Below are 13,183 nucleotides of genomic sequence, written 5' to 3'. Positions count from 1 at the left end.
GAACACTCTATGACATACATCAAAGCAACATCCTTTTTGACCCACCCCCTAGAATCAGGGAAATAAAATCAAGAATAAACAAATGGGACCTCATGAAACTTAAAAGCTTTTGCACAGCAAAAGAAACCATAAACAAGACTAAAAGGCAACCCTCAGAATGGGAAAAAATAATTGCCTGTGAAACAACGGACAAAGGATTAACCTCCAAAATATACAAGCAGCTCATGAAGCTTAATACCAAAAAAGCAAATAACCCAATCCACAAATGGGCAGAAGACCTAAATAGACATTTCTCCAAAGAAGACATACAGATGGCCAATAAACACATGAAAAGATGCTCAACATCACTCATCATCAGAGAAATGCAAGTCAAAGCCACAATGAGGTATCACCTCACACCAATCAGAATGGCCATCATCACAAAATCTGGAAACCACAAATGTTGGAGAGGGTGTGGAGAAAAGGGACCTCTCCTGCACTGTTGGTGGGAATGTAAGTTGGTACAGCCACTATGGAAAACAATTTGGAGGTTCCTTAAAAAACTACAAATAGAACTACCATATGATCCAGTCATCCCACTCCTGGGCATATACCCAAAGAAAACCAGAATCCCAAAAGAAACGTGTACCATAATGTTTATTGCAGCACTATTTACAATAGCCAGGACATGGAAGCACCCGAAATGCCCATCAACAAATGAACGGATAAAGAAGATGTGGCATATATATACAATGGAATATTCCTCAGCTATAAAAAGGGATGAGATGGAGCTATATGTAATGAGGTGGATAGAACTACAATCGGTCATACATAGTGAAGTAAGTCAGAAAGAGAAGGACAAATATTGTATGCTAACTCACATATACGGAATCTAAAAATGGTACTGATGAACTCAGTGACAAGAACAAGGATGCAGATACAGAGAATGGACTGGAGAACTCGAGGTATGGGAGGGGCCGGGGGGGTGAAGGGGAAGTTGAGACAAAGCGAGAGAGTAGCACAGACATATATATACTACCAACTGTAAAATAGTCAGTGGGAAGTTATTGTATAACAAAGGGAGTCCAACTCGAGGATGGAAGATGCCTTAGAGGACTGGGGCGGGGAGGGTGGGGGGGACTCGAGGGGGGGGGAGTCAAGGAAGGGAGGGAATACGGGGATATGTGTATAAAAACAGATGATTGAACCTGGTGTACCCCCAAAAAAATAAAAAATAAATAAATAAAAATTTTAAAAAATAAAAAAAATAAAAAATAAATAAAATCAGAAATGTACCATACTCTTCATTTTACATCATAAGCATATCAGAAATATGTTCAAAACCATATTTAACACATAAAGAATACTAAAAATAAACTTTTAAAAAACATGTCAATGTAAAACAAATAGAAATGAATTAAAAAGAAGACAGACAACACAGCAGGGCAAAAGGAGGGTTCAAGAGTTAGATCTGAGATGATCCATCACCACAACTACTAACTGTGATTTTGCTCAAGTTATTTAATCTCTGTCTCAAGTATCCTCCTCTATAAAATGGACATTAATAGGAGCTACTTCATAATGCTGTTGAGATTAAATGACAAGATATATAAAAATGCCTAGCACAGTAGCTAGCACATAGTAAGTACTTCATTCCAGTGTCTAATAATGATGGTCTTCCAGGTCTTTTGAACAAACCCATTCCCTGAAAATAACTAAAACTGTAGCATAAAACTTGGCTACTCAGTGTGGCCTGTATACCAGCAGAATCCACATTCTCTATGAGTTTGTTAGAAATGCAGAATATCAGGCCCCACCCCACACCCACTGAATTAGAATCTGCATCTTAAAATTATCAGGTGATTTCATTTACACATTAAAGTTTAAGAAGCACTGGGATAAAATACAAAAAGCATGTATGCTTGAAAGCATGGATAGCTAACAAGATATTAAGGACTTACCAGGCCAAAACTAAAAGGGAAAACTGAAATCCACAGAGGTAAGTGAAAGATGCCCACTCTGCTTTTGAAGATCCTAACAAATTACAATTTTCAGCCTGAAGGACTTGTGGGCTAGTGGGACAGAAATTAAAGCCCAGGGCTCACATAAGGAGGAAGTATATAGGAAACCCATATCAAAATAAACTGAGACCTAACCCCCCCCTCATCTCTGCTAAGGGGCTATACACTCAGATTAAAGGTGAATCAAAAGTAAAGCAGGATTACAAATCAATCCGTTTGCAAGGCAGAAACAGAGACACAGATGTAGAGAACAAACATATGGACACCAAGTGGGGAAAGCGGGGAGGGTTTGGGGGGAATGAACTGGGAGATTGGGATACCAAATTGTACACTCTAAATATATGCAGTTTATTGTCTGTTAACTGTATCTCAATAAAAGTCCTTAAAAAAAAAAAAAGTAAACCAGGATTCAAATGACCTTGAAACTCAGGCACACAGTAGCCTGTCTGGTCCAGAAACCTCAAGCTATCAACCTTCTTTAAGGCGGTTCCAGATTGGTGGAGCTACCAAGTACCTGGCATAATAAAGTACAATTTCTTTCTGTAGAAAGGTACCTTAATCCTAGGCCTCAAATTATTTCCACTAGTAATCTTCAACTTTACACAGTCAAAGAAAGAAAGAAGCAAAGGTAGTGTGAAAACCAGTAGGAATAAGAAACAGAAACAGACGCACACAGACTTCAGATATTGGAACTACTGGACGTAATAAGTGTTCAAAACATATTAGCTACTACCATTATTTTTATCAACTAGTTATGTAAAGTATGAAAGGACATATTAACCACAGAAATTAACAAAATACTTTATAGACTCCTGAAAATATCTGGCTGTTATGAACTAAAATACAGTGAAAACCCCTTTTACAGAACAATGATTTCATGTTTAGACATTAGCAGCGTTCTAATTCTTATTTTCTTTAAGAAGCTTTTTAAATAAAACTCTCTTTGGGGATTATGAAACACAATAGCTAATGCTTCCTAAATGGCAACATTACAAGCATAACCTAATCACAAAGCCATTAACGTAATCTATATACATTTGGCAAAAGTTCATCTTCTTTGTATCTTCCATAACACCCAGAGCAGTACAATAGTACATGGAAGAAACTCAGTGTACTACTTGTTGAATGACTAATAAAAAACTCCATTAAATAACTGAACTCCCTTGCTGTATTAGTTAATTATTTTCCAGAATGATGTTAATATTGATATTTTAAAATTATATTATATACCACATCATAAGTTATTTTATCTTTTTTGCTAGAATTTAGAACATCACTCACCTTTGCATTTCGTTGAGTATACTGAGCAACTACTCGGCACAACAAAGACCAAAGGGCAGGATCAGCTGGGTTACTACAATGATCATCAAAAGCAGACGGCTTAGAGATGGTAGTTATTTTAACCACAAAAAGCACCAAAAAAAAAAATCAACATTTTATTTAGTATCTAAGTTACAAATCTCTTAGACATGTAAAACAAGTTCAAATTAATTGTCTATGCGTGGTTAAAAGTGTCTGAATTTTTAGAAAACATACTTTATATCTCCTATATACTCCTATATAAACATACTTTATATCTCCTATATATCTCACTAAAATAAGAAAGAAAAATCAGCAATGTGATGATGACAGGGCCATGACATCCAATTAAGAAGGTTAAGGAAATTTAATAAGTTGTATTCAAAGAAAGCACAGAGATGAGAACTGTGGAAGGAAAATAAACTACAGATATAACACTTTACTGCTGAAAATCAATCAAATAAATAATCACTGTTGCTAGTGATAACAGCTTTCTATCTTCCAAATTTTGAATATATTAATGAATGTTTGAGTGGCCAAAAAATTCCTAAAACCATCAAACTGGACAGTATCAGATAATAAACTGACAGTATCACAAACTTGAGAATTTGTAAGGATTTTCATATTAAAATAAGATTTGGGCCTTAATCTGAAAAATTTTCTTTTCTCTCTTTATCAACTAAATTTTTTACTTAAATTGCTAGAGCTGAAATAACATGTAGTCAGTTACCTGGTCCTATGCGCAGTTTCATAAAACCACAACTTGGTTTCCAAATACATATGCTTACCTTACTGTATTGTCTTAATACAGTCCAAACATCAAAGACAACTTCATCGAGTATAACTAGACCCCAAGTTCACAAGTACAGAATTTACCTGTGAACAGCTTTAGATGCTTGTCTCTGCACTGCCGCAGTGCGGCCTTGCAGTGCATAGATTGCCAAAGTAAGAAGGCACCTCTGATAATCACTGTCTTTCTGTTTGCAGTGCTTCAGTAACTCATTAAGTGCAGCTTTTGACAGTGTTGCATCTTGCATTGCCAATCCTAGAGCACACAGGGCTTGAAGGCTTTCTCTGGTTGGTTCTTTTAAGATAGAGCTGTAAATATATTAATTGCCTATTAGCCACGAGTACAATGATCTGTAACTGTTAAAACACACTTAACAGTTAGTAGAAAAAACAATTTACTTATAGATTCACCAAACTACAGCCCAGCTTTGAGATAAATATAAAACTAATATAATTTCCCTGAATTTCTGAAGTAGTTAAAAGTACCAATGGCCTTCACTGAGCATCAATAGCCAAATTTCTTTTCTGGTCATTTTATATATGTTTAGAAACAAATACACAGCACAGTCTCTTTGGGTCTCAGTTCCAGGTAAATAATTAGAATAATTTTGCTTAAGTCTTTAGTTTCAATAAAATCCTAAAAGGTATGAATAATAAAGAAAAATCCTTAACCTAAGATCTGATTTTTATCATTCGCAAAGAGTTTTTATCTTATTCTGTGGTATTTGAAACCAGAGCTATATATAATAATTACAAATACTATCTATATCCTCCATATTCCAAGTGAGCATATTTATAATTGGAGGAGAATTTAAATTTTGTATGTAAACATCCAGCTGTTTTTTTTTTTCTTCTTCAGCTGTGAAATCTGATTTCGCAATAATGGTCAATGATGTTTAGGAATCCTTATTAATTAAAATGAAAAAAACCTTAGCTCTTTACAAACTTAATAGTATTTATAATAATTATGAATGTTGTACTGTAACAAAACAAAGGAACTTTCAAAATTTTATTAAAAAAAGTTCATCAAAATATAATATAAATATCTGTAACACTGTAAAATATCACACACCTACCACTAGGCCTTTCTATTATTTTGGGGGAGGGGATAACTGTTTAGAATTTGATTTTGACAAACAGGTACAAAGTCATGAATTTTCATGGGCAGCTCTAGAGTAAACTGAAAGCATCCATAGTAACTCTTTTTACAATAAGGGTGAAAAGATGGAGGCGTCCAAATATGGAAGAATATCAATTAGTTACAGTCATTTCTATCAATACAAATAAACCACAGCTGGTAACCAGATTTTTCCCCCTTATGTATTGAACTTATTCATATTCTCCTTAGGCACCTAGGACACTGCTTAATTTCCAACATATGAATGCCAAACAAGATCAATAAAGAACTAATAAGTGAATTTTTTGTAGAAAGGAAGCCAAAGGAAAGAATGCCAAGGGGCAGGAAAGGGAGCAGTTTGCAGTGTTAAGTTTGAAAGATGACATGCAGAGAACCAAAAACAAAGAAAGAAACATAAATCAGATAAAATACCTAACCCTGGATCCAACCACACAGAAAAAGGAGGTAAAGGTTTTCCCTCATAAGAAAAGGAGAAAAGAATAAGACAATATTCCACTATTTTTCCCCACTTCTACCAATGTTCAAAACAGTTTTGGTTACTGCTTGAAATAGTAACCCAAGACTAATCTAATCATACCTAATTTGGGGTTACTTTTGCTCTTGATAACTGCAGTAATACATTAGCATCTATGATTCTTTTTCTCAAGCTATTTGCAAATTTGGGTTTTATGAACATATATTCACATTACATGAGTATATCCATATAAAGTGACAAGATTTTTTTAATTGACTGGTTTTCTCAAAATAGCCAGGAGGAGGAGAAAGAATTGCTTATTTATTGTACAAGAAAATTAATCAAGATGGAACAAAAGTTATCACAATGAAAAAACAAAAACAAAGCTTATCCTAAAGAAGTCATTCTCAACTAGTACCATCTAATCATCTCTGTTCCCCTACCTTTGGCACGGGAGCATAATTTGGAGATGTGGAGGCATTTTTTTGGTTTTCACAATGACTGAGGAGTGCTATTAGCATCTAACAGATGAGGGACAGGGATAAGATCTGCCTGCAATGGGAGAAACAATTCTGTACTATGAAGATCTGTACCACTGAAAATGCCATTAGAGCACTCACTGATAACCACTGTCCAAGAGCATACATTAATCATCTACTGCTTTTTAAGGAATTAAGGTCAACTTTCTCAAAAAAAAATTTTCAAGAAGTCAAAAAATACCATACAAGTAACCACAGATATCAGAGACTGTTATTTTATAAAATTATTCCAAAAGTATAGAAACAGTTACAATTACAAGTTATACTGGTGCGCACACACACACACACACACACACACACACACACACACACACACACATATATTTTTAAAGACTCAACTTTAAATGAACTTTATTAGGTTAACCTGAAAAGGAACGAGCAAAAAAAATCTCTCTTTGGGAGTCTATGGAGCTGCAAACAAGCCGGTTGTGACTGCCTTCGTTAAAATTTTATGATGCTAAGAGATCAGCTGATCAATTACTGTTTTAAAAAAATAAATAATACACACAGAGTACAGGATGGTTTTGAAAAATTGGATGAATCCAGAATTAAGAATTAAGCCATGATCTCTAGCTCCACCTGTGACTGTCAGTTCAGAACCAGGTGGGTCCAACGCCTTTTGTTCACCAAAACGTTCCTGAAACATTAAGAATTTCATTTTACGTCGCTACAAATTTTATCCCAATATATAAGTATCTAGCCATGTTGCGTGTTGATGTCAACTATACATACCATTTAAATAACAATGTCTTGGCTGTGTCCATTTTTCCTTGTTTATATTCAGCTATTGCCAGAGCTGTCAAGATATGAGCTTTGTCTTGCTCTGATTCAACAATAGACAAGGCTCTCTCGTAGGCTGTTACATAGAGTTGAAAACAAAAACAAAACAATATAACAGCAATCCTGACTGACAAATGGTGGGCTTTTTCCTTTCCTAATCCTATTTTTTTAAAAGGTCTAACTAAAGTTACATCTTATTGTTCCCTTGCTCTCAAGTGAGTGGAATAAAAATGTATAATAATCTACCTTGGTTTAGCTGTTTCAAGGTGATTTTGGGGCTATCATTAGGGTTATTATGTGATATTTCTCAATTTCCATCTTTAGAATCTATAGGCAGGTTTGAGTTACTATCTTCAAAAGAAGTGGAGGCCTACAGCCATGGAGGTATCACCCAAATTCCCATGTACAGACGAGCAACTCCATTAAGCAGTACTTACAATGAGCTGCACACACATAGGTTGGGCCCATATATGTGAAAATGCACTCAATAAGCATTTTTGGAGAAAACAAAATATATTATTACTAACAATGGTTGAGATCTTCAATTACCAGAAATGTACACTGAAACACTGAGGGGTAGTAAATAATTTCTTTCAAATGCTACCTTACACATGTACCATAAGTGATCTTGGGTCTCAGTTTTCTCATCTAAATGATAAAGATAACATTCAGTTCATAACATTGCTAAAAGGACTAATCATAATAAGGTACTAAGTGAAGGAATAGATAAAAGGTACCTATTAACATTCCTGATTCTTAGTGATATTTTTAATAAACACTGAAACCCCTACCCCCATCTTAATATTACATCTTTCTGTATGTAAACTCATCATGATAAAATTCTTCTCAGCTCTAGAAAAGTAGAAGGTATCCTTTAGCTTTAAGCAACACACTTACCTTTGCTGCTCTCTTTATACAGACCCTTCATAAATAAAGCCAATGCAAAACCTACAATGTCTTCTAACTCCTCAAGGGGTGTTGACTTAAAAGTCTGGATAGCTTTATCACATTCACCAATGGAACTAAGATGCAAAACATAACTTACTTTTAATATCAAAAATTGTTTTGGCTCATATCATCAAAATACAGAAACATCATTATACTGAAGCTCTTTTAACAACTTAACCTATTTCATCTGTCAGTGTTAAAGCTATAGAAAAGCTTTATATTAAAACAGAAGACATATCACTTATTTCAAATAGGACGTACTTAGGGGGATTTAACTTCACACTTTTAAATTATGTATGAAAATAAACAGTTCTGCTGAATTACAAACTTTTTTTTGAACAAACTTGAATTAAACTCGTTATAAAAATAATTTCAAGTTGACTTTTATACAGAACTCTAATTTTTTAAGCTTAATACATTAGTTAATTACCCTATGAGCATGGTCTGGCATCTTTGACAAGCTTAACAAGTCATAATCAAACCCAGCCTTTATGGATAAACTGTTTATCTGCACATCCATTTGGGGGGGGATATAGATACACTAAAATCCCACAGACAAAACTACACATTATCTTTTCTGTATTTAATAGGAATAAAAGTAAAAATTGTTATATATGATACTACAGTAGAATGTTTTTCAATAGCAACAAGAAAAAAACGTTTTGTTTATTTAAAAATGAAGAGAAACTGCCACCACCAGGAACAGAGTCACTGTACCTTCGAGACTTATTTCTGCTATCACTATAATCAGAAGCTGCTTCTATTTTTAACGTGTAACTGGAAATCTTTTCATAAAACCTTTTTAATCTTGGGGGTGTGGATGGGAGCTAAAAATACAGGCAATATTTGCTTCTAAAATTAATTTCATGAAGGTGAAAATTTAAAAATCAATAAACTCAAATTCTGATAAATATTTAATGAAGGGAAGAGGACTACCTTAGATTGTTTATGGATACATACATGTATTTTAAAAGTAATTTTTTAACGAACACTATCTTCAAACATTTGATTACTTTTGTAGAGAAAAGAATGAACTAGAGAAGGGCCCAAGGGGCTTCAACTTTATTTGTAACTTTTTTTTTGAAAAAGGAACCTGAAGCCTATTAATAGAATTTTAAGATCTGTTATATCTGAGTGGTGACTACTCATTACTTTATTCTCCATACACTATTACTGTGTCTTGCATGTTTAATATATTTCATAATAAAAACAAAGAAATCAGGTGTATCGATTTCAATGGGAAGTATAGATTTCCTTCTAAAACAGTTACATTATATGAAACATCTCACTAAAGAGAACAGATACTTTGTTCCATGCAGTTTCTTACAACAAAATCTTGGAACTAACAGAGCTCTATCAACTCCTAAACACAACAGTTTAAAAGAATTAAAGGAGAGGCAATCAAAACAGGGAAAACCTTCTGTCTATAGATATGATTCAGTTACATGGTTACAAAAGAAAATAACCGGCTGCCTCCAATTTCTACTATGTAGCTCCTTAAAAGATGTTGGTACTAATCCCCAAATACCGAACTACAGTTCTAATCAGGTGTTTCAAACTGGAACGTTCAATGTTCAGTTTGGGGGCAGCTCTCAATGTGAGAAATGCCTCCTTAACTTGAGCCAAAAGTCTTCCTCCCATTAACACTCCTACTGTCCAGACCCACTTCCACCCTCTGAAACAACTGGTTTCCCATCTTTTTTTTTTTTTTTTTTCATCTTTTTTTGAAGTTAGAAGTCTTTGAGAATCTGAAGAAAGTTACATTGCTCCCTCCCTAACCCCAAAAGGCACACACACAAAACTTTTTCTGTACTATCTCACAAGGGTTTCTGGGCCCTTAATCCCACCCCCAGTTTAAGAATATGCATCAAATCAGAAAAAATCTAATCTTCCAATTAACTAGGCTTCTACTATTAGAAACAGCAACTACCTCTTCTGTCTAGTTCACAACCATCAGTTCTAAACCTGCTCCTCACAAAGGACACTGGGGCTAGGGGTCATTACAAGGACAGGAAACTGTTAACACAGCTTGGTGCAGTGGGAATGATGTACCCCACAGGAAGGTCATCACTGTACTCGTTTATACGTCCCACTACTCTGGAAACTGGTCATCACTTCACTAGCCCCATAGCTTTCACCAGAAAAACCTGATAGATTCACGGAATTAATGGGAAAAAATATGCTTACCATAACAATCTGCCATAATTTCTTATTGTAACATTGTAAGCATCTCGGTCTTCCCCAGTCTGTAACAACAAAATTGCCCTTTAAAAAAAGGACAAGGTATTTTAAATTATCTATGTGCAACAGCATTCTTTTACTCTTCCTCCTTAACTGAATCTACACATTTTTGTTTTCTTCATTTAATTCTACTAATTATTTAACTAGTTCCATAACAGCTTATTTATATTTTATTAAATTGGTACCACAAAAGCACTTAATAGATTTTAGATTGTCAGGAAAATAATAAAAAGTGACCTCCTAATAAAAGAAATCATGTATCATACTTGAGTTTTAAATATTCCAAAAATTTTAATCTAAACATGGGAAACAACTGTGTTGATGTTTTAAAGTTTTGACATATTTGAAGTATACAGAATCTGAAGTACACAGTACACTCTGAAAATTATTTTTATACTAATAGTTTGAGGTAGGAAGCCAGGAAATTGAGTGCTTTCAGGTGCCTTTACCTGTTACATACAGAAAGATATTTAGGCAATACTGAATTCAGAGAAGGGAATGAGTCATCAGGAGTCCCAAGAGGCTTCGAATAAATAACAACATGCTGACAGCCCGTATTTTTACCTTCTCATGCTCAATCCCCTTTGGGCAAGCAGGGAAATGTCTCAACAACTAAAGGAGTTGGATATTTAATAAGACTTTTTTTTTTTTCCTGTTAAAGATTAGCCAGGAAGAAATATCCAAGAACAGCTTTTAATGCCCCTGATGTTACATGAAAAACAAAAATTTGCCAGAGAAGTCTAAGAGACAGTATTACAAAAATAGTATCATATTAAAAACTATGCCTGTTATACCTAATTTGTAATTTCAAGTTTCAATACTTGTTTAAGGCAGAAAACAACAGTGGTGATCAGTCAAGAAAGAGTGGTGTACATCCCAGTGACTGTGGAGTTGCCATTTTAAACAAAGCTACAACCAGTGTTAGACTCACAACATTTGTGATTATAATGTATACCAAAAAAAGTAGCAAGCATTCTAAAGCTGCCTAGTTTCCTCTGCTTAAATATCATGCTCACTGTTGTATTCTATCAAATTTCTACAGGTTCTTTATTGGTAACTTGATTGAAACGTTGAAAGAAATAGAATCATGAGTTTTCATAAACCACTCTCCACATACCCCTGGCAAAATGACTTCTTGATTATTCAGCCATCTAGTGATTACTTCTCTGAACTACAGAGAGATCCATACAAGGATGGTAAAGCAAGCGGGATGCCTTGATTATTCTGTATCTGACAAGCCTTCTTCTAAATATCTACTCATTTAGATTCAGGGCAGTGATGTGCCTCAGAGGTTAGGCAATCAGGTCTTCTAGCTTTTCATCTAGTACTCATGAAATCAGTAGCAATTTTCTTATTCACAGATCAATTAAATTTGTAGAGAATAAAACTTCAAGTTGATTTCATTTCCTATCACCCTCCTGGCTGGTCCTCTCACTCAAGCACACTGTCCTTGTTTCTTCAACATGCCAAGTCCACTCCTGCTTCAGAACACGTGCTCTTGCTGTTCCTTCTGCCTAGAACGCGCTTTCCCTGATAACCAAATGGCTTGTGGCCTCACTTCATTCAGGCCAGGCCTCAATTGCCTTTGTAAGAAACCTTCCTGGTAAAACTATCTCAAATTCACAACTTGCCTCTCTGGTGTCTGGCCCTTTCCTCTCCTTTGATTTTCTTCCCTAGCAATTGTTACCATCACAGATGTTTATCAGCTCACCACGTACCCCCCCCCAACCAGAACATGAGCTCCAGGAGAATTGAGCCTGTGTTTGTTTTAATTCACTGCTGAATTGCCACTGCCAAGGATACTGCTTGACACATAGCAGTTTAACAAATATTTACTGAATGAATAAATGCTATATAATAGACATTAAAGTGACTCAAACATGTAATGTCTCAAATCTCATTTCTTCTTTAAATAAATACATTCATATATTAAATAAAGCGAGACAAACTATAAAGGGACAGATTTTTCTAAAACAAATCTGAGGTGTTTTGTATTTTTTTCTTCTCTCTTTCTCTCTCTGTCTTTCTCTCAGGTTGAGCAATAGAAAACAAAATTCAGCTGAAAAGTTAAACTGTATCCTTTTATATACAAAATGTAATAATAATAAAGAAAGATCAGGAAAAGAATCAGAACATTTTATTAGTAGCTTCTTCATGAAAATCAGACTATATCTTTTAAAGGCAAACTGGTAAACATGGACCACATTTCAATCACAAGGAGCCTTTACCTTTGGTATGCATCTGCTGCTTCCTTCTTCAGTTGCAGATATTCATTTAAGTAACCCAACATTGTGAAAGCTGGAGCATAATTCTGAATTCTTTCTGGAAGTCCAAAAATATCTTTTCTTTACATGTGCACAATGGTTGTGTTTGTAAAATATGTTTTATTTTCAATTTTTTTCAGTATTTTAAACACTAGATCATTTCCTGAGGTCATGGGCATTGCTAAGAATAGTAGCCTGATTTTATCTTGACTATAAAATATCAGTAATCATTATATAACTCTTTTAAATTATTGAATAACACCTATAGCGTCTACTTATGTTTTAAAGTTTAAACGCGTTTTTATTCCCGAAGGTACAACAATTTGAAACCATAGCTTATGTTAAAACTAGTCATTTGAATTGTAAGGAAATAGAGTTCTTTGGCTAATCAGTTAAACCCTCCTGTGATTAAATTTAGCAACAATTTCTCTTGGTGGTTCTATTCCAATTTCTGTGTGTTTTTTTTTAAAAAAAATTCAGTACTGTACACTAGAAACAGAAGATGATCTGGGCACTTTCAGTGTAGCATTTTGAAATTCTGATGTCAAAAAACATCATGCATCTACTAATACAAAGGAGAAAGAAACACATCTGATCTACTTAAGTTGCGTTGAGAAGCAAACCTTCAAATCTCTTAAAACTGTTTAACAGAGTACAGAATAATCACATCTTATGTGATGGTGAGATACTAACTGTCAAAGCAAAAGGTGAAAATCGCATAGTTCAAGTGA

General features: G+C 34.5%; 1 protein-coding gene across 10 annotated transcripts in view; it reads right to left on the bottom strand.

Annotated features, from left to right (window-relative positions):
- The window catches only part of SKIC3 (SKI3 subunit of superkiller complex), a 164,570-nt gene that overhangs the window by 32,508 nt on the left and 118,879 nt on the right, over nt 1-13,183 (bottom strand). For all 10 annotated transcript variants that reach the window (XM_057738973.1, XM_057738908.1, XM_057738936.1 and 7 more), the window contains 6 exons: nt 12,417-12,510; nt 10,135-10,212; nt 7,897-8,021; nt 6,952-7,075; nt 4,176-4,397; nt 3,282-3,354 (listed from right to left, as the gene is read on the bottom strand). In XM_057738973.1, the coding sequence (XP_057594956.1) occupies nt 3,282-3,354; nt 4,176-4,397; nt 6,952-7,075; nt 7,897-8,021; nt 10,135-10,212; nt 12,417-12,510 (716 nt within the window). The remainder of the gene's footprint in view (nt 1-3,281; nt 3,355-4,175; nt 4,398-6,951; nt 7,076-7,896; nt 8,022-10,134; nt 10,213-12,416; nt 12,511-13,183) is intronic.

Source organism: Hippopotamus amphibius, chromosome 1 (genome assembly GCF_030028045.1).
Source record: "Hippopotamus amphibius kiboko isolate mHipAmp2 chromosome 1, mHipAmp2.hap2, whole genome shotgun sequence".
NCBI lineage: Eukaryota > Metazoa > Chordata > Mammalia > Artiodactyla > Hippopotamidae > Hippopotamus > Hippopotamus amphibius.
Note: the sequence above shows the minus strand (reverse complement) of the source record. Positions and strands in the feature narration are given on the sequence as shown.